Here is a 20561-nt window from a genome sequence, read left to right as displayed (position 1 = left end):
AAGATTTTATTATTTGAATGACCTTAGACAAGTCACATAAACTCTTGGATCCCTCTAGTTATTTGTAAAATGTCAAGGTTGGAGCAGATGACCTCTGAGTGCCCTTGGAGCCTGATGTCTATAAGGTATGACTATTTTTTTTTTCCAGTTGTGTCTACATCACCAGTTCCTAACACTGGCACTTTCACAGAACAGACACTGAATGTTTATTGAAATGCTTATTGAATGAATGAAAATGTTAACTATTGACTCTAAGAAGTTAATATGGTACAGTAGAAAGAGCACTAGCTCTGGAGTCACAGGACCTGGATTCAAATCTTACCTCTGCTACTTGCTACCTATATGAATTTGGGAAAGTCACTTAAACCTTCCTCATCTATAAAATGGGAGAGTTGGATTAAATGACCTGAACTGAGGTCCCTTCCAGCTCTACATCTATGACTTTTGAGATGGTTAGATAGTGTAGTGGATGGAGTGCTAAGCCTGAAGTCAGAAGATTCATGTTTCTGAGTTCAAATCTGATCTCCGACACTATTGTGTAATTAATTTCTGTACCCCAGTACTCCGTTTCTCAGAACCCCACTTTTGTCCTTACATTACATCCTTACATTTAGTTTCTGCAACCCCTCCCTCTCCTCTCTTCTTCTCCTGCTATTGAGGTTGGGAAAATGTCTCTTTACTGAGGTTTTATGCTTGTCTTTTTATTCCTTTACTTCAAGTAAGTAATTATTAATAAATCTTATAAAATATAATACTTGGAGTTATTAGATATCAATTTTAATCTTACACTAGCCAATCACTCAACTCTGCCTCAGTTTCTCTATCTGTAGAATGAAATAGAGAAGGAAATGGCATATGACTCCAGTATCTCTGCCCAAAAAAGCAAATGAAGTTCCCATGAGTCAGACGCCACTGAAATGACTGAACGACATCATCTATGACTTTTAGAGGCTCAAACATCTCGCACACAAGCTCAGGAAGGAAATTGATGATGACCAAAGTCATGCCTCACAGAGGAAGAGAAATTATTTGCATTATCTATCTAAATTATCTAACAATATCTATTACATTTACCCCACTGTGCAAAGAATTTAGGGCTCTTAGGAAGGAAGGTCTTTGAGAAGGGCACAAAATGGAGCAACTAGGTAGCGTAATAGATAAAACCAGGGAGGTCCTGAGTTCAAATGTGACCTCAGACACTTTCTAGCTGGGTGATCCTAGGCAAGACAATTGCCTAGCCCTTTCTGCTCTTCTGTCTTAAAGCAGATATCTAAGACAGAAGGTAAAGGAGGGAGAAGGAGGAGCATAAGATTATCTCTCCAGTCCTTCTCCCTTCCAGGGCTTCCATGGCATCTTCCTGCTCCTTGTCCATGGGGTGTTCCCTGTCTTATGGTTTCATTAATAAGGGCAGGGATGGAAAGACACAACTTATTCCATTCAAGAATGAGGCTCTGCACTTACTGACAAAAGAAGTCAACCCACAAGGAGGCCCTTCCCTAAAACATGGAAAAGAAAAATAAACTCTCTGGGAAACGTTCCCAACCAGCTGTCCAGTAGGAGGACAGAGGCTCATTATAAGAAATGCCTTCCTACTGGCAATCTGTGCATTAAGCACAACGATCTCCAAGCCCCTGTTGAGGGTCTGTGCATGTCAAGTGATACTTGATACAGGAAGTTCCAAGGCCAGTTTAAAAAAAATCTCATCACAAACTCAAAAATGTTTCATTGAAGTTGAATTTTAGCCCAATGAATAAATTCCTAGAAATCATCAGTTCAGTCTGCAGAACCTGTAGGGAAAACAGCTGATCTCTCTTTGGAAGGAATTAATGAGTAGGAAAAACCATACTTTTAACCCAGAAATAATGGGAGTTCACATTTCGATAGCATTTTCTTCTCATGCACTTTATAATTATCTCCATTTAATAGATGAAGAAACTAATGGTCAAAGAGGTTAAGTAAATTGCCCACGGTCACATAGCAAATTGATGGCAGGGCCAGCATTTGAATGTCTTCTGACATCAGTCCCAGTAGAGTAAAGCAGTCCTAGCCTTGGAGCAGGAAAGGACCTTGGAGATCACCTAGTTCAAACCACTCATAAGACAACTGAGACCAGAGAAGGTTCCATGACTTGCCCAAGGCCACCTGGGTAATAAGAGACAGAACTGGGATTCCAACCCAAATTCAGTGGTCTTTCCATGATGACACACTTTTCCTCCTATGCCTGCAAACAAATTCAAGTCTTTCTTTTTAAAAAAAACTTTTAAAAAATGTTTTTAACCCTCATCTTCTGTCTTAGAATCAATATTGAGTATTGGCTCCCAAGGCAGAAGAGCAATAAAAGTTAGGCCAAAGGGAGTTAAGTGACTTGCCCAGGGTCATACAGCTAGGAAGAATCTGAGGCCAGATTTGAACCCAGGCAGGCCCTCACATCTCCAGGCCTGGCTCTCTATCCACTGTGCCACCTAATTCATCCCCTACAAAAATTAAAAGTCTGAAGTCATCCCTTTACCCTTGATATTTTCTAAAACTTCTCTCTATACTCTCTCATTTCTTTAATATCCATAATTCTAGGAAGTGTGGCCAACACTCACTGATTCTGCTTAATAATTGACAGCCTTGGAAGACACCATCCCTTGCTCCTTTGTAGAGGTGAGGCCCAAGTGTGTGGAACATTGCATGGGTCAGATTTTTTCTAATATGTTGATTAGTTTTGTTAATAAGTTTTCTTCTCTTCCTCTTTTATTTATTTTGTTGTTATAAGGGGAGAAAGGAAGGCTATTAGTTTTGCTAACAAATTTTCTCTCTTCTTTATTTGCTTTTTATCATTATAAGAGATGATTCTTTATAAGGGAAAGGAGGAAGGCTATTCTTTTTCCTAATAAATTTTGTCTCCTTCCTCTTTAGTTACTTTTGTTGTTATAAGGGAGAGCTCTTTGGAAGGGGTGGGGGAAGGGGGCTATTAGTTTTACTAATAAATTTGTCTCTTTTCTTATTTATTTTGTTGTTATAAGGGCTAACTCTTTGGAAGGGGGAAGAGAAAGGCCATTAGTTTTACTAATAAATCTTGTCTCTTCCTCCTCTTGATCTTCTTTCTTTGTTGTTACAAGGGATGTCTCTTTGGAAGGGGAAGAAGGAAAATTAGTTTTGCTAATAAATTCTGTTTCTACTTATTTTTGTTGTTACAAGGGATGGCTCTTTGGAAGGGGAAGGAGATAAGCTAGTAGGGGAAATATAGATGATGTTAAAAACAAAAGGCAGTCATAGAAACCATTTAAAAATAATAACTGATAGCAGCTAGTCACTGCCCATCTCCTGGCCCCTAATCAGACACAACACAAATGACTTTTACTAATTTTGTATGTGTTTTGCACAAGAGGCATATAGCAGAGGGTTAGCCTTGAAGACTCTGGCAAATAGCTTCATCTCTGGGCATTCCAAGAGGCTGAGCTGGAAGCTGCAGTTCTTCACTGGCAGAAGGGATTTCCCTACACCAATGAGATCTATATCTAAGAACCAAGAGAGCAATTGATGCATATAAATAATGCATTATTCCCATAGAAAAATAGGCTCCTTAATGGCTGGGATTGTTTTTTGAATTGTCTTTGTATCTCCAGCCTTTGGCACAATGCTTTATTAGGTAGTGGATGCTTAATAAATAAATACTTGTCGAAAGAATGAATTCAGGGAATTTGATTGAATTTTAGACCTGGTTCCTCAGCTGGGGCAATAGTGAAAAGGTGAAAGCTGTGTGATCCTGAGCAAGTCACTCTTTGTGCCTCAGTTTCCTCACCAATAAAATGGAGGATTAGCTTAGATGGCCTCAGAGCTCCCTACCAATTAGGTCTATTGGACCATGGCAAACCCCTTAGCTGGATTTCATCTTCCTCTGTTATAAAAATAGAAGGGTAGAGCTCTAATGGTTCCTTTTAGTTATTCTGCATAAGCTAGAATTTGAATTATCCAAAGTTTGCTGGATATAACCTGTTCTGTACAGTAAATCTAATCGTAATCACCCAAGGAATTAGGACGCAAAATAGACCGCCATATTTCTTCATTCCAAAGGGGGATGTGCTCTTGGCACCACTTTTTCTACTCTCATATGAGGGATCTCACTCTCTCCACCTTCAAAGACTCCTTCCCTCTCCCTGCCTTGGCCATGAAAACAATTGGCCAATCTGCTGGCCTGGGAAGTGGGTGCTAGCTGAATGCCCTGCAGAGAAGGCTGACCACAGGACCCCCACATAGCATTATTGTTGGCCAGCCTCCCCAGGTGAAATAACAAACTCAATTGTCCTTTTTCCCCTCCCACACCCAAATCTAAAAACAGTCCAATCAATTATATGATGTGGTAAGTTTTCAAGCCTTCACATACTTATAACTTGTAACTTTCCACAAGCCTTCTCAGGTTTCTACATGTATTAATACAAAGATGAAAGGGAAGAATTTGGCTCTTCCAGTGACTTTCTTTTAATGAACTACACTTACGAATTCTAAATCTCTGACTCTCCGGATATGGAATGCCATAATTCACAAAGTATTACATCGTTTTTTAAATCTTTTTTTTTCTTTTAAGGTAGGGTTTCAGCTGCTTCCAGAAACAACTGTGAAAATCATTAACTGTGAAAGTTCTAAGGGGCCCTGGCTTGCAATTCGCAGCATTTCACCTCCTCCCTCTCTATCGTCCTCCCCTTCACAGCAATCCACGGCACGATGGCCAAAGGGTTTGAAACACCTGAGCAAACCCCCCAAAGCCAAAGGACATAGATGGAACTGGAATTTGCAGCTGGAAGAGCTCGTTCTCCAAGAGGGAAGCTAATTTAGCCTTTTCTTCATGGATCTGGATCTCCATCAGTTACTTAAAAGTATTCAATTACAAATTAATTGATAGTAGAATCAGATAAAACGTTGACTAGGATGCAGTTAGATGAAAGAATCTATGAAATTATATTTTAGCTATTTAGACATAAATATATGAATATAGTTTTATCTAAATCCTCCTTTAACCCTATCTATATTGAAGTGGAAAGAATACCAACCTTTGACTAAAGATAAAGCATCCAAGCATTTGTCAGGGGTCAATCAATCAACATTTCTTAAGTGCTTACTATGTGTTAGGCACTGGGCCAAGTGCTAAATTATGGAGAAGAGATTCCTCTTTGGGTAGGGGTGGCACCAGATAGACTCTGGGGTCCCCTCCAGCTCTGGAATGCTAGGAGTCTGGGTTCAGACTGAAGAATTCTGCTCAAGTTCAAAGCTGGCTGTTGGATCTTTGCATAAAGCCAAAGGCCCTTTGGCTGTATTGTCTACTTGGGTAAAGGTATATTAAATATGTGAAACCATTCTTACTGAGGTAGCCCAAAGATCTCATTTTTTACTCTTCCCTGCTTAATTACACTATATTTTATTCTCCAAGGAAAAAAGAGAGCAGGTCACAAAGTTTCAAAGGAGAATTATCAATCCTTAAAAAAAATTCTCCTTGTCTTCCTTTTCCATTCTTCTATCTTAATTCTTCCTGTTACAGGAACATTATAGGTTGATCTTAGAAATCACATATTCCAGTATCCTCATTCTACAATCCCCAATTCTCCATCATTTTATCCCTTTAAGAGACCTGGACTCCACTGCTTTCCTCTAAAACAAAGTTTCTTGACCCCTTTTGTCTTCTGGACCCCTTTGGGAGACTGGTGGAACCTACTGACCCTTCCTGGGACAATCTTTCATCAAATTCACAAAATATTCACAATATTCACAAAATAAAATTCATAGATTAGAAATTCTACAAATCCTACAAATGATAAGTCACTTGCCCCAAATCCCACAGCTAGTAAATTACAGAACTGAGCTTCAAACCCAGATCTTCTGTCTCCAGATCTAGTGGTCTATCATTTCCTCAAATTCCTGGCTAGTCTCATTCTCCTTACATTTGTTTCGGATGCTCACTCATCCCCACCATTTGGTTTCGTTTCTCTGCAAATTGTTATGATCCTTTTTCAGTCCTGTATTTACCTCTCTTCTCTCAGCCCCAACAAAATCCTCTTTCTACAGCCTAGTGACATTCATAGAATGGAATGTCAAGAGCTGGAGGCACCTTGGGTTTTATCTAGTCCAAAGTTCTCATCCTACAGACAAGGGAACAAAGCCCAGATTGAAGAAGGGACTTGGTCCAAGGTCACACAATAAATGAGTACCAGAGCTGAGATTACTGGCCAAGCCCCTGAGACATCATCTTATTCTACCAAACAATGCTGCTTCTCCTTGGTTCTGGGCCATGAGTGACTCTTTCCAGCCTCAGGCTTCCTCTCTCCCTAGGAAACTGTAGGTTGGAATTTGTGACTCTTCTTGAACAGGATTATGAATTCCTATCATTCCGCTGGACAGTCTGGCTCTGCAGCTCACAGTAAGTGTGAACAAATGTTAGTTTGAATGACTTTTTTGTTAGTTGAATTGATATTCCCCCCCCCCCCCCACTACCAAAAAAAGCCCACAAGATGCCTGACTCTTTGGCCAACAGAAGAAATCCCATTTCTTTTCCTTAATGTTGTCCAAGACCAGCAAGAACAAGAAGCACTCAATTCTCCTTCACTTGATCCCATTAAGAGGCTGAGACTCTACTACCTCCCTCTAAGGCAAGGTTTCTTGACCCTTTTGGGGTCCTGGATCTCTTTGGGAGGCTGGTGAAAACTATCGACCCCTTTCCAGAACAATCTTTTTAAATGCACAAAATAAAATGTTGATTAGAAAGAAAAATAAAAATTAATGAAAATAAAAATAGACATATATTTATAGATACATATACACAGGTTTGTCATTTAAGTTCACAGACCCTTTTGGAAGACTCTAAAAGATCTGTGGCTAAGAAATCCAGCTCTAGAAGGATTCAATCCATATAGAACAAATGTGGTGGAAATGATTTGGAGAACACAAAAATAATACAAGGTAATACAACACCGTAAGACTTCAGAATGATGATTGATGCAGCAACCAACTGGGACTTCAGAGGAGTGACAGTGAAATATGCTTCCTGCCTCTCAGCACAGAGGGATGGGGAATGAGGCATACCTTGTCAGGCATGACCAATGTGTCCATTTATTTTGCTTAACTGTCATTTTTTTAACAAAGTAGAATTCTACAAGGATGAGGAGATGATGGGGATGCTTTCAAAATATCAACAAAGCCACAAAGTTTTTTTAAATGAAAAATAGAGGCAGAGACCCCTAAATGTTCTATGCAGGGCACAGATCTGGGCCTGCCAAATATATCTTCTGAAGCTATTTTGGTGGGGTGGGCTGGAGTGGGGAGTGTGCAGGCTTGCCCTTTTCCTTTAGCCTGTGTTTTCTTACCATTACCCTGCCTGATAGTGGTTAGGCTTATATTGTTAAGCTGAATGGGCCTAAAGGGATCAATCTGCCATGTTGGGAACCTATGGTACCTTGGTCCCTTGGCTCTTGTCTTATCTGACTTCTTTGCCACTTCCCAGACAGCTTCACTCTATGACACTGAGTACATCCCCCTCTTGTTTTCAGCTCCCCTTTATGTTATTTTTCTCTCATTAGAATATATCTTCCTTGATGGCAGAAGCTATTATTTGTTTATACTGTTATTCTCCATTCTTAGAACAATAAATGGTACATAATAGGTGCTTAATAAAGGCTTTATCTATTTGTCTAGGTGGCTTTAAATATATGATCCCATGACTCCCTCAGGCCCTTATTTTTCCAATCTGTATGATGGAGGCATTCAATAAAAGATGACTTCATCTCCTTTCCAACCCTAGATAGGAACCAGATAAAAAGAATAAAACAACCATAAAAAAGAAAAGAAGAGGAGAGGAGAGGAGGGAAAGGGAGGGAAGAGGAGAGGAGAGGAGGGGATAGGAGAGAAGGAGAGGGGAGAGGAGAAGAGAGGAGGGGAGGGGAGAGGAGAAAAATATAATCTTGTCCTCCTGCTCATGGTGGACGTCAGTGCTTGGATTTGATCTCACTGGAAGTCTAGAAATAAAAGAAGGAATAGCTAGGACTTACATGATTCTTTTTGCTCTCTCCATCCTTGATGGTGGTAATAATCGTTTCCGAAACAACCATCTGTCCAGTGTGATTGTTGGTTACCTAGGACGGAAACACTGACACGGTAAGACAAATGTAATAAGATTCTAGATTCTTCCAACAAATCTGTCCCAATGCTCCTTTCCTTTCCTGAGGGATACACATCTGGAAAAGTGACCAAACTCCTAACACTCCCCCTTTCTTTTAGAACCACATGAAAAGTCATCAGTTTCAGCCCTAAATAATAATAACAATGATAACCCTCAACAGTGATTCAAGTCAAGTGCTTTCACAGACAGTGTCTGGCCTGAACCCTGCACCTGCCCCAGGGGTGCCTCCCCTTCATTCAACAAGTTGTGGAAAAAGAAGAAATTCACTGTTGCCTCTGGCTGTAGTTATCATCTCCATATGGGAAGGGTATAAATACTTGTTGAATGAATGATGCAAGTCTAGAGAACTCCACATGGCCCAGGCAGGGAGATCTCTCTGGAAAAAGGATTTGTGAAACCTCCATTTTTCCATGGGAAGGAGCCCCCTTCCCCTCTTCATACAAGGAGAAGCCATTGCTACAGGCATGATGAGGTGCTAATGATGGTCTCATACCTTGTCGATTTCCTGGTGCAAGTGGATGGTTTTGTTGCCAACCTTGACCTCCATGTGGGAGTCATTGTGGAAATTGGGAGGCAGGTTTTGCAGGATGACTTCTGATGAAGCCTTGGTGGCTTCCTCCTCTGCTTTTATCTAAAATTCAAGAGGAATTTAATGAGCAATTTGTCTAGTCTGAAAGTTATAGATCAGAGCCCAACAGACTAGAAGTATCATCAGTGGGGTGATGCTCATCCAGGATCATGACACAGGGAGCTGGGGTTCAACTGGATAGTCAGGAGTGTGACATATCTCAAGGTATACACAGCATAACCAGAAAGACCAATGGGCAAGGAGCTAGGAAAACTCACTCCCAGATTGACCTTGCTACCATCTCTCTGTGAGACCTTGAATGAGTAACTTCTCCTATGTAGACTTCACTTTCCTTCTTTGTAAAATGACAACATTCTCCAGTTCTGAAATTCTAGGATTCTACAAAAATCCCACTTCTCTACAGTTAGAAGAACTTGAAAATATGATAGTTGTTGAGCCATTCACTCATGTTCAATTCTACATGGTCTCATGGAAAGAGTTCATAGGGTTTTCCAGATAAACATACTAGGAGAGTCAGCATTTCCTCCTCCACTGTGTTCCCATTTTAAAGATGAAGAACTGAGGAAAATAGGGGTCAAGTGATTTGCCCAAGGTCACATAGCTAGTAAGTATCTAAGGCCAGATTTGAACTGAGATCTTCCTTACTCCAGGTCCAATGCTTTGTCTACTACATCACCTATCTGTCCCTTAGCAGATATAGCTCTTTGCAAAATAATTTAAAGTGAAAGGAAAATAATAACTAATAATAATACCCAACACGTATACTGCGTGTAGCACTTTTTATATGCTAGGCACTATACTAAGTGCTTTAGAAAATCAACAAACACTTATTATTGACTAGGTACCAAGAGCTTTATAATTATCATAGCATTCAATCCTCACAATAAGCTTGGACGATTGGTGCTATTTTGATCCCCATTTTAAGCATGAGAGAACCAAGGCAAATAGAGGTTATGTGACTTACCCACATTGGTCACATAGCTAGTAAGTAAGGGAAACCAATTTAAACTCAGATCTTCCTGACCCCAGGCCCTGCACTCTATTCATTGTGCTAGCCAACAACCTCTAGGATTCAGTGGGGAGGGAGTAGAAAAGTGCATACACCATGGCCTTAAGCAATAGAACAAGAAGGTAAGTGTCCTGATGCCATCCTCTGTTAACTACATCAGGGCATGAGGTCCAATTCTAGGGGCCATATCTAAGGAGAGGCATTGACAAGAGTACTACCAGGGATGGACAACTAAGAAGATGGAAGCTGGAGCAAGGGGGAGGGAGAATGAAGCTGGTGAAACCATCCCAACTTAGGCTGAGCTGAAAGAAATGGGTTTAACCTGAAAGATGATCTGGGGTAATAAATGGACTCAATCAACTAGGCACCCACTAAGTACCAGGCACTGTACTAGGGTGCTGGGATTACAAAGTCCATGACTTTTAGAAGCCATGGGGAGAAGATGTGGATATAGATATGTGGAATAGAAATATGTGGAACAGAAAAACAGACACAAGGATAGTTTGGGGAGGGAAAGTGCCAGCAGGGAGGGTAATCAGGTAGGGCAGGGGATGAGGGAAGGCTTCATGCACAAGGTGGTCCTTGCATTGAATCTCAAAGCATAGGGATTCTGAGAAGTGGAGATGAATAGGATGTTCATCCCAGACATGGAGGACAGCAAGAGCAAAGACACTAAGATGGGAGATGGAGTGTTTGTTATGTGTAAAGAACAGGAAGAAGACCAGTTTGGGGTGGGAGATAAGAAACACTAATTTTCTTTTTCTCCTCCTCCTCTTCTTCTTCCTCCTCCTCTTCCTCTTCCTCCTCCTGCTCCTCCTCCTCCTCCTCTTCTTCTTCTTCCTTCTCTCTCTCTCTCTCTCTCTCTCTCTCTCTCTCTCTCTCTCTCTCTCTCTCTCTCTCGTTATGGGGGAGAACGGGAGAGACAGAAAACAATGGCATGAGGAGAGGTTCAAATAGTAAGTGATCCTTGGTGGAACATGTCACAGGGAAGCTGAAGAGGATGAATAAGAAAAGGCACTCTGGAATTAGGAAGGAAATGACAGTTCATGGGAAGCCTTCACAGATGCTGTTTCTAGAAGCATAAGCCAGTTGAGAAGGGTTCAGAAGGACTGGTTCAATAAGAAATGGGTGCAGGTGATATTGTTATTATTCAGTCATGACTGACTCTTTGTGACCCTATTTTGGGATTTCCTTGGCAAAGATCCTGAAGTGGCTTGCCATTTCTTTCTCCAGCTCAGATATGGATGAGGAAATGGAGGCAAACAGGGGTTCAATGACTTGCCCAGGGTCACATAGCTAGTAAGTGTCTGAGGTCTGATTTGAACTCAGGAAGATGAGTGTTCCTGACTCCAGGTCTGGCACTCTATCCACTGTGAAACCTAGCTGTAGGGAGTAAAGACACTGGTTTGAGGACACTGGCAAAAAATAAAGGCAACAGAATAGATAGTAGCTAGGGGCCAGAGAAGGTGGGGTTGTTGTTTTAAATATAGGGAAGAACTGATTATATGTGGAGATACAGAGGAAGAAACAAAAGGACTCTCATATGGAAGAAGGATCCATCTCGTTCTGTTCCATCCCAGAGGATAGCACTAGGCTAAAAGGATAGCAGGTAGAGATAAATTTAACCTTGGCATGAAGGACAACTTCCAACATGTTGGAGCTGTCCCCAAATGAAGTGGACTGTCATGGGAGATATAGACATTCCCTCACTAGAAGTCTTTGAGCTGAGTGCATGATGACCACTCTGCCAAGATGTTGTAGAGGGAACCTTTTTCAGGTAAGGATGGGACTTGACTTCCTGTAAGTAGAGTTTGTTTCATTGTTTGAACTTCTATCCTCAGCACCTACTACAGTGCCTGGCATATAGGAGGAAGGCCTTGTAAATTCTTGTTGATTGACTAAGTGGCTACCAAGGTCCCTTCCAGAATGGCATCATTCTGTCATAATAGGGAGAGATTGAAATGAGAGAGACAGACAGAGAGACAGAGAAGGAAACAGAGAGACAGAAAGAGAGAAGAAGAGAGAGACAGAGAGAGAAATAGAGAGAGAAGGAGAGAGAGATATACACAGAGAGAAGGAATGATGGAAAGGATAGTGTTAGGGAAAGGTACAGATGGGAACTCATGCCAAGTCATCTCAAAATTCTCAATAAACTAGGAGGTAAGATCATCTACTAAGAAAGAAGTAGTAATTTGGCCATTACATGGTTAATAAAGTCTATGCAGCTTCAGGGCCTGGCATGAAGTAATCTAGTTATCTAAGCCAAGGGGAAACAATCCACTTTGGCATCTGAATGATCCAATTTGGTTTCCTATATTGGTCAAATAACCAAATAATGAGCAAATCTCCACTTCACTTAGTGCAACAGAAATGAGCCTTTGTGTAAAATTATTCTCAGCAGAATGAACTAAAGCTCTTTTAACAGTATCATAAACCATGGAAAGCACAGTTTTATCATGGAAATTTTATACAGCCATAACTATTATTGCCCTAGCAGGCAAATTTGGGCATTCAGCATGTTGTATTCAACACAGAAAGACTATGTAGCCTACTAACTATGGTGCATGCATAACTTATTGTTTCCATGTGCCCATTATAGGGGCATAATGTGATAACAGGGGAAATGTATTCATTCCAGCTCAGGACTCGGGCAAGTCTATCTAGCAAGAAGACAATCTAAGTGATTCGATTAGCCAGGATAGAGGATAAATATAGAATGCTGAAAGGATCAGAGGTAGCATGGTGTAATGGAAAGAGCATCTGGGTTCAAAAATCCCAGCTTTGAGAGACTCTTACTGACTATAACCTCAGAGAAGTCCCTTCTCTCTTAGGTTATTTCCTTTTTATAAAATAGGTAGCTTGGATTAGGTGACTTCTAAAGTCCCTTCCAGCTATAAATCTATAATCTTATGATAACTCTTTAGTCTGACCACTGCATTGCACAGATGAGAAACTGAGACCCAGAGATTATGCAAGTACAAAGCTAAAATTGTTAGTAGGACTTAGAGCTATGAAGGACCTTAAAGATCCCCTAGTCTACACTGTTCCTGTTTTACAGATTAGAAAACTGAGGTCCAAAGAGGCTAAGTGGCTTGCCTTCTAGAAGCCTGGAGTTAGGAGGATCTAGTTTCTAATCTGACTGCAGACATTTCCTAGAACTAGAATTCCTTGCTAGTTTATAAACTCTGACATTAAGAACTATTTCATTCTTTGCTTTTGTATTCCCAGTGCCTAGCTCAGTGTCTGGAATATTACAGGCAGTAACAAAATGCTTGTTGGCCAGGGTCATTATATAGTTTATGAATGACTAAGATGAGATTTGAACTCAGACCTTTTTTTTAAACCCTCACTTTTGGTACTAATAACAATTTTTAAGACTTGTCCAGAGTCAACCATCTAGGAAATGTCTGAGGCCATATTTGAACGCAGGTCTTATTGTGCTGTCCAGCTGCTCCTTTCCCCTCTTTTTTTCCTTCTAAACCCTAACTGTTGATCTTAGAATCAATACTAAGTATCAGTTCTAAGGCAGAAAAATGAAACTAGGTATTCTTGATATCAGGTCCAGCACTATTTATTACACCATACTGCTGCTAGCAGAAGTGGGATTAGAACCCAGGTCTCCCAGACAGACAATGACTCGAGAAAAAATAAGCAACAATTATATGGCTCTTTAAAATTTTCTAAGTGTTTTACTTAGGTTATTTCACTTGTTCCCCAAAACAAGCCTTTGAAATAGTTGTGAGGGTTGCTATTATTTCCATTTTACAGATGATAAAATGGAGGCATCCCTGTAGCTGCTTGAGGCATGATTCAAACCCAGGTCTTCCTGACTTCTTCTCAAATACTCTGTTCACTCTACCCAGCTGCCTCTGCAAATCGTTGGGAGCATAAGACCCAGTCCCTACTCTTTCTAACTTGCAAGGCTGTTGTAAGGATCAAATGGGCAAGGACACATGAAAACACTTTGCAAACTGCCAAGGGCAGGGTTTTATCGAAGTATTAGCAGCTGTCATCACCAAACTGACTGACAGGCTCAATCTGTAAGGCAAATGCCTAGAGCTTTACTCACTTCTTCCACCAATGAGTGCAATTGAATGTCACTTGTTTCCACCCCCCACCCCCATGTTCAGGAAGTCAACAGCATGATGCAGCTGGATCATGTGGAATGTTGGGAAATCAATTGAGTGGGAAAATCATGATACAATTGTCTGTCTTGAATTGAGTAAGGTCTGCATGGCCACCTCTTCTCAGCAATGGAAAAGCAACAAGGGTATGTTGATAAGAACATGATTGCTTTCATGAAATATATATCACCTGCTTTCCTAGGGAGATGAGACTACCAGGAGATGTTAGAAATGAAGGAAACAGGGGCAAGTAAGTGGCATAGTAGATAGAGTACCAGACCTGGTGGACCTGGATTCAAATCTGAACTTAGATACTTCCTAGAGGTGTGATCCTGGGCAAGTCATTTAACCTAGTCTTTTACCCTTGTTACTAGGATAGAAGGAAAGGGTTGAAAAAAGAAGAAATGAAGGAAACAAGTTTCTATCAAACACCTTCTGTGAGTGAAGTGCTTTACAAATATTTCATTTCCTTACAACAACCTCGGGAGGTGGGTGCTATTATAATCCCCATATTTTACAGTTGAGGAAATTGGGGCAGCCAGAAGTTAAACGACTTGTCCAGGGGCACACAGTTACTAAGAATCTGAGGCCAGACTTGAACTTGAGTCTTCCTAACTCCAGGTCCAGTACTCTACCCACTGTACCACCTAGCTGTCTCAAGAAGAAAAGGATTAACAAAATCTAACTAGGAATTAGTCTCCTTCTGCTTGGACCCAGAAGGTAGAGCCATGGGTGGAAGCAACAACAGAGGCAGATTTAGGTCCTGTATATAGAGGAAAAATCTTTCTAGCAATTAGAACTATCTAGAAGTAGAAAGGGCTACATCAAGAGATGATGGGCTCCTTTACATCATAAATCTTCCAAGAGATGGCAAATAAGCAGTTGGCAGCATTGTAGAGAGGCTTCTCAGTCAGGCATACTTTGGACCAGTTGGCCCCTGAAGTACACTCCCAGTTCAGGTTCTGTGATACCAACCTGCCATGATTATGGTAACTTTACAAAGTCAAAGATTTAGAACTGGAAAGGAACTTGCAGAATGCCTTGTCCAACCTTCTCACTTTATAGATGAGGAAAATGAAATCTTAGAGAGGGGAATTAATTTGTCCCTATGTATCACTGGAGCAAGTATAACTACTAGCTGAACCTTACATCTAGCACTTTATTACATTTATAAACACTTCCTAGCACAGTCTATACATGGCAGCCCATCTCCTGCCTCTAGGTCCTTGTACAAATGGTTCTCCACGTCAGGGACACATGCCTTTCTTTCCTCTACTGTTGAGAATCACTAGCTGCTTTCAAAGCACAGCTCAGATACCACCTCCTACACTAGACCATTCCTGATTCCCCCATTTTTGTCACAGGTAGTGATACTCTTCCCTCTCAAAGTTACTTTGTATTATTTTTCATATATTTTGGTTTTACTTACTTGTAAACATGTAGTATCTCATTTAAAATATTCACTCCTTGCAGGCAGGGGCTTTGTTATTTGCATCTTTATATTCCTAACACCTAGTATGGTGCCTAGAACATTGAATGATCACATTGCTATTATCCTTCAAGGTAAATAAGTATATGTATTATTATCTCCAGTTTTCTTCAGATTAAGAAACTGAGGCGCAGGCAGGCAAAATGACTTGGGGCTATAGCTCAAGCCAGATATCCAGACTCTATGATTAAGGTCACTGGCCAACTCCGTATACCTAACTCTTCATCACTGGCTTTTCAAGCATCATGGAAGGATTTACACTAAACCCTAATGAGATTCTTAGCTAATGCCCATCATGGAACACTAACTGGTAATTGGAGTAACATGTGGCCATTTTGGATAATATAGCCATAAAATGAGACATGGCCACACTTTGAACTTCCATTCAATCAAGTCATTCCCAGATTCTTTCTAGCACGAATGCCTGCTTGGAGTTTAAGTTTCAAATGCCAACTCAAGTTTTATGGAAAATGGAAAAAAGTTTCAATTCTGAAATAAAATATAGGGTTGGCCTCTTTCTTCTTGGTGGGAATCAACCTTGAAGAAGTTGAAATAAGCTAAAGGAAATGGATGAGTCAGCCTTGAGCAAGGCTGTTCACCTGGCTGTGTCTCTCTGAAAATGGAGGCAGTGTTAGCTGAGCCGACTCTGAAATAACAAAGTTAAGCTGAAGTACTATTTAATGGGCCTGTCTGGCTTTCTTCTGTCTTATCGCTCCATTCTAGTATCCTTTGGCAGACATCAAGAAATAGAAAATGGGAGTTTCAGGATCTGGACCATTTTTGTGTTGGCTGGGAATCAAGCCCAGGCTATTTGTAAGATCTGAGCCACTAGAGAAGCTGCCTTTAGCCACAGCATCAAGGGATTATAAAGTCAAGGTTCAAAGAGACATTAGAGGTCATCTAGACAGACCTTTTGGTTCTACACTGAGGGAACTGGAGCCTAGAAATGTTAAGTGACTTGGTCATGACATGCTGGGATTCAAGCTCTGACCCTCTCCACTCTTCTACATGGACACAATTTGATCAAATCAATGGCCAAGTCACAACTTCTTAGGGCCTTGGTTTCCTTACGTGAAAAATGAAGGGTGTTATAGACTACATGATTTGAGTTGATTTCCAGATTATTTTGTTAGATTTCTTCTAACTAAATCTAGGATCCTTTGATACAATTTTGACCCAGCAAACTCCAAGAGCTTGAAAGATGCAGTAGGAACCCTCAAACTTAATCCAGGGCTGAGGAAAATCAAAAAACTATTTCCCTTGGTCAGAAACATTTGGCTTTTAAGCAAAGTGTTATATGTGGTACTCCAGGCAAGACAGAATCTATACAGCATGGAAACTTTTTTTGGTACTGGATGGAAGAAGACAAAGGCATAGGTTTGGTCAAAACTACTCTGACCAAGGAAAAAAGTGATAAGTTTGGGCTTCCTGTCACTTTGGACCCTCTAGCTGACTCCTTCCTTCCCTCCTTCCTTCCTTTCTTTCTTCCCTCCTTTCTTCCTTCCTTCCTTCCTTCCTTCCTTCCTTCCTTCCTTCCTTCCTTCCTTCCTTCCTTCCTTCCTTCCTTCCTTCCTTTCTTTCTTTCTTTCTTTCTTTCTTTCTTTCTTTCTTTCTTTCTTTCTTTCTTTCTTTCTTTCTTTCTTTCTTTCTTTCTTTCTTTCTTTCTTTCTTTCTTTCTTTCTTTCTTTCTTTCTTTCTTTCTTTCTTTCTTTCTTTCCTGTCTTAGTAACAACTCTAAGAAGGGCAAGGACTAAGCAAATTAAGTACTTGCCCAGGGTCATATAGTATGTAAGGTCAAATTTGAACCCAGGACCTCCCAACTCTTATTTTAAAACTTATTTTAACAATATTTTAAATAAAATAAAAATATTAAGAAATAAAAATAGGCCAAGGGGAAATGAAATTTTAGTCAATTTAGCTTCCTTGCAAAGGAAAGGTAACTGTTAGACTATCTTCTTACCCACACCATTGGTATAGGCTTTCCTTCAGATCAGAGACTGTGGCACTGATGATTTAAGGCTGTGGAAAGTGGGTAAAGCTGTCTCACAGAAACCAGCAGCCCCTGAAATATTCAGGAAAGAGGGCAAAGGGGTATGAAGCTAGAGTGAGTCCTGGACTTATAATGTTAGTACCTGTGTCCCTGGAATCTTGCTCAATCCCTAGATGTTCTCTTGTATCTGTCCCTCTCTTTACTCACAAGGTCACTGCCCTATATCAGACTTTCATCACCTCTCCATTGGCATGTTGCAACCAGCTCCTAATTGGTATCTCAGATTTTATCATCTGTCTTCCACAAACAGCTACCAAAATCATATCGCTAAGACACACAGGTCTGGCCCATATCACTCTCATGCTTCAAAATCTACAAAAAAGGCTCTCAATTGGCTTGAGGGAAAAATGCAAACTCTTCTACTTGGCATTTAAAGCCTTCTCCTGTCTGGCTTCAACCCACATTTCCAGACTTATTTCATGTGGATTCCTTGTATACTCTGTATGTTTTGGTCAAACTGGACTTCTAGCTATTTTCCAAACTCATGGTTCTATTTCCTGTCTGGGTCTTTGCCCTTGCTGTCTTTCTACTCTGCTTGAAATATATTCCATCTTCACCTTTGTCTTTTAAAATGCTTCTCTTAAGGCTTGTTTCCTATAGGAAGCTTTTCCTGATTCCACTGAGTATTCTTTCTGCAATGTATATATCTATGTAAACTGGAAACTCCTCAAGGACTGAGACTGGACTATTTGCATCCCCAGAAGCTAGTGCCTTGCACAGTAGGAACTCTTCATAGATAGTTGCTGAGTTGTTCAGAGGGGAGTCTTTGAAAGCCTGATTTGGGAGCAGAGGGCCAACCATACTTCTGACTTCTCTTCCTTGCCTCCAAATTGTACTTTAGAGGATAACAAAGACCCTAAATTCTCCCAGAATCCCTTTCTAGTCCCAGTTTCCCTTTGATAGAGGCTGGAACAAGCCACAAGGCACCAGCTAAAGGAGAAAACACCTGGATGTGAAGATGAGCTCACCAGCAGGAAATCCCAGCTCTAGTGCACCCTGGAGTGGCAAGGGGGGTGGGGACAGGGATCGCCATTATGGAGCTCACCTGCGACTTCTTTTCTGCGTCCTACCAGGCCTATTCAACTCTCTCTCCGCAGCCTGGGTAGGTGCCTTGATGGTCCCTCAGGATAGCCTTGGGCCCAAGATGGCTGAGCCATGAACACCTGCTCTTAGCAGAGTTCTTGGCCCGCAGTGTGAGCTCATAAGGGTTTGTTGACTGACTAGTTGGCCTGGGCCAACTTCTCCTCCCTCAGTCCTGGACCCTTACCCTCACCCCCAGCCCCAGCCGGTAACTCAGTTGGGCAGCTTTCTCCTGAGCCTAGAAGCCGACTCGCTCTCCCAGGCAGCGCACCCACCTCCTCCACGGCGCTCTGCAGTTTGTGCTGCGTGTCCTCCATCAATTCCTCCACCTCACGGAACATCTCATCGAGGGTGGCTTCCTCCTGCGGAAAGGTGAGGGCGGGCGGGGGCCCTTCCCGCTGGCTCTGGGATGAGGGGGGCATGGGGAAAGGGGAAGGGCTGATGGGCAGAGGGGAGGAGGCCGGGGCGGCTCGCCCCGCTCCAGCCAGGAGCCCGAGCAGCAGCAGTCTTGGAAGCAGCAGCATCTTCAGCGCCTGTGGCGGCTGCCTGTGCAGGAGAGAACCCGCGGGGCGACTGACGCTCAGGTCCCGCTGCTGCCTAGTCCCTGCAGTTCGCTGCCCCACCCCAGCACCCTTCCCATCCCCTGCGGCCGCTCAGCCCTCCCTCCCTCCTCTCCCCAGGTCTGGGAGATGCTTTCGGCCCTGGCTCAGAGCCCCAAATCCTCCTGCGGGTCTAGCCCAGTGGGTTCCGTGCCTTGCTCCCCAGCTCCCTCTAGCGCTGCCCCAGGGAAGTACCCCAGCCCCTTTCCTGAGTCCTCTTCCAGCCCTGGTCATTTCCCTTCGCTTCGTCCTGAATTCCTTCCAATTTCCTCCTTTCTTTTCACTTTTCTTCCTTCCAGCCTTTTCCCAGGGACGCCCCCAGTCTTTTCCCTGAATCCGTTCTCAGATCTGTCCCCCTAATTTCCCTTCTAGTTCTGACCCTTCTCCCTCCCCACTTATCTCCAATACTCTCCCTTCCTGCCCTCCTATCTCGCTCCTTCCAGCCCTTCCCCAGGGATGTTCCGTCCCTTTCCCTGAACCCTTCCCAGCGCTGTGCCCCTGGCCTCGCTACCTCCAACCCAGCTCTGCCCCTTCCCCCTTCCTTCAGTCTTTCCCTTCATTCCGCAGCTCCCAGGGATGCCCCCTGTCCCCGGCTTAGAGTGCTGCCGCCTCCCTCCCATCCCCTCCCCTTCCCGGGGTCCTGCCTCCATCCCTAGCTTCTTCCAGTCTCTTGCCTTCTATGCCTCTTCCCCAGGGGTGCCCCATCTCCTGCTTCGTCCCAGCTCTCTTGCTCCCACCCTCGAATCGGGCCTCCGCCACCGCCCCCCTGTACGGAGCTGGCCTTGGCTACGCTGACCTGCGCTTCCCGGAATGGCTGCCGCCGCTGCTGATGCAGGGGGTGAGGGGTGGGGGGGAGCCGGGTGGCTCACGCAGGTGACTGGAGCAGAAGAGCCGGACCGCAAGGACTGAGATGCGGCTGCTGGTACCCGACTGAGATCCGTCAGCAGCGCAACTCCCTAGTCAGTCTGCCTGCCTGCCTGCCTGCCTGCCAGCCTGCCCAGGCAGTCCGAGGGGAGGCGGGCTGTCTGCGCAGCCCTCCACGATTGGCTGGAACCCCGGCACTCCTGGGGCGGTCCAAGATGCCTGGGAGAGGGGAGGGGTGGGGTCGGGAGGCTGTGCCAGAGGGGTCCCCAGTCTGCAACAAAGCGAAACTAGACGCGCCCGCAGTTACAGTCATGGATGCTCCCCTCTCCCCAGCAGCAGTTGCATCTGGATCGGAGCTCAAGGAGTTGGAATGGACCCAGCACCCTGGCACCTTAGTTGTCAGATTGGGGCGGAGTGGGGGGGGGGGGTGCTGGCCTAGCAAAGAAGAAAACTGGCTCCTAGTTTCAGTTCTATCACCAACTGGCCTGTGAACTTGAATAAGTTAATTCCTTTCTGCCTCGGTTTCTCTACCTCAAAGAGATCAGAGACATCGTTAGAGTCTAGTCAAGGACCTGGGGACAACCTCAACTAATAAAGGTTAGTAA

General features: G+C 42.9%; 1 protein-coding gene across 2 annotated transcripts in view; it reads right to left on the bottom strand.

Moving 5' to 3' along the window:
• DKK3 (dickkopf WNT signaling pathway inhibitor 3) overlaps window positions 1-20309 on the bottom strand; it is a 65979-nt gene extending 45670 nt beyond the window's left edge. Inside the window, exons 1-4 of one of the 2 annotated variants that reach the window (XM_056802080.1) lie at window positions 19889-20309; window positions 18769-19039; window positions 8646-8783; window positions 8022-8105 (exon numbers count right to left, since the gene is read on the bottom strand). In XM_056802080.1, coding sequence (XP_056658058.1) covers window positions 8022-8105; window positions 8646-8783; window positions 18769-19017 — 471 coding nt within the window. In that variant the 5' untranslated portion in view covers window positions 19018-19039; window positions 19889-20309. Of the gene's footprint in view, window positions 1-8021; window positions 8106-8645; window positions 8784-18768; window positions 19040-19766 lie in introns of both variants that reach the window. The other variant, XM_056802079.1, reaches the window with a different exon arrangement.
• Between the last annotated feature and the right edge of the window lie 252 nt (window positions 20310-20561).

This window comes from Monodelphis domestica, chromosome 6 (genome assembly GCF_027887165.1).
Source record: "Monodelphis domestica isolate mMonDom1 chromosome 6, mMonDom1.pri, whole genome shotgun sequence".
Classification (NCBI taxonomy): Eukaryota; Metazoa; Chordata; class Mammalia; order Didelphimorphia; family Didelphidae; genus Monodelphis; species Monodelphis domestica.
Note: the sequence above shows the minus strand (reverse complement) of the source record. Positions and strands in the feature narration are given on the sequence as shown.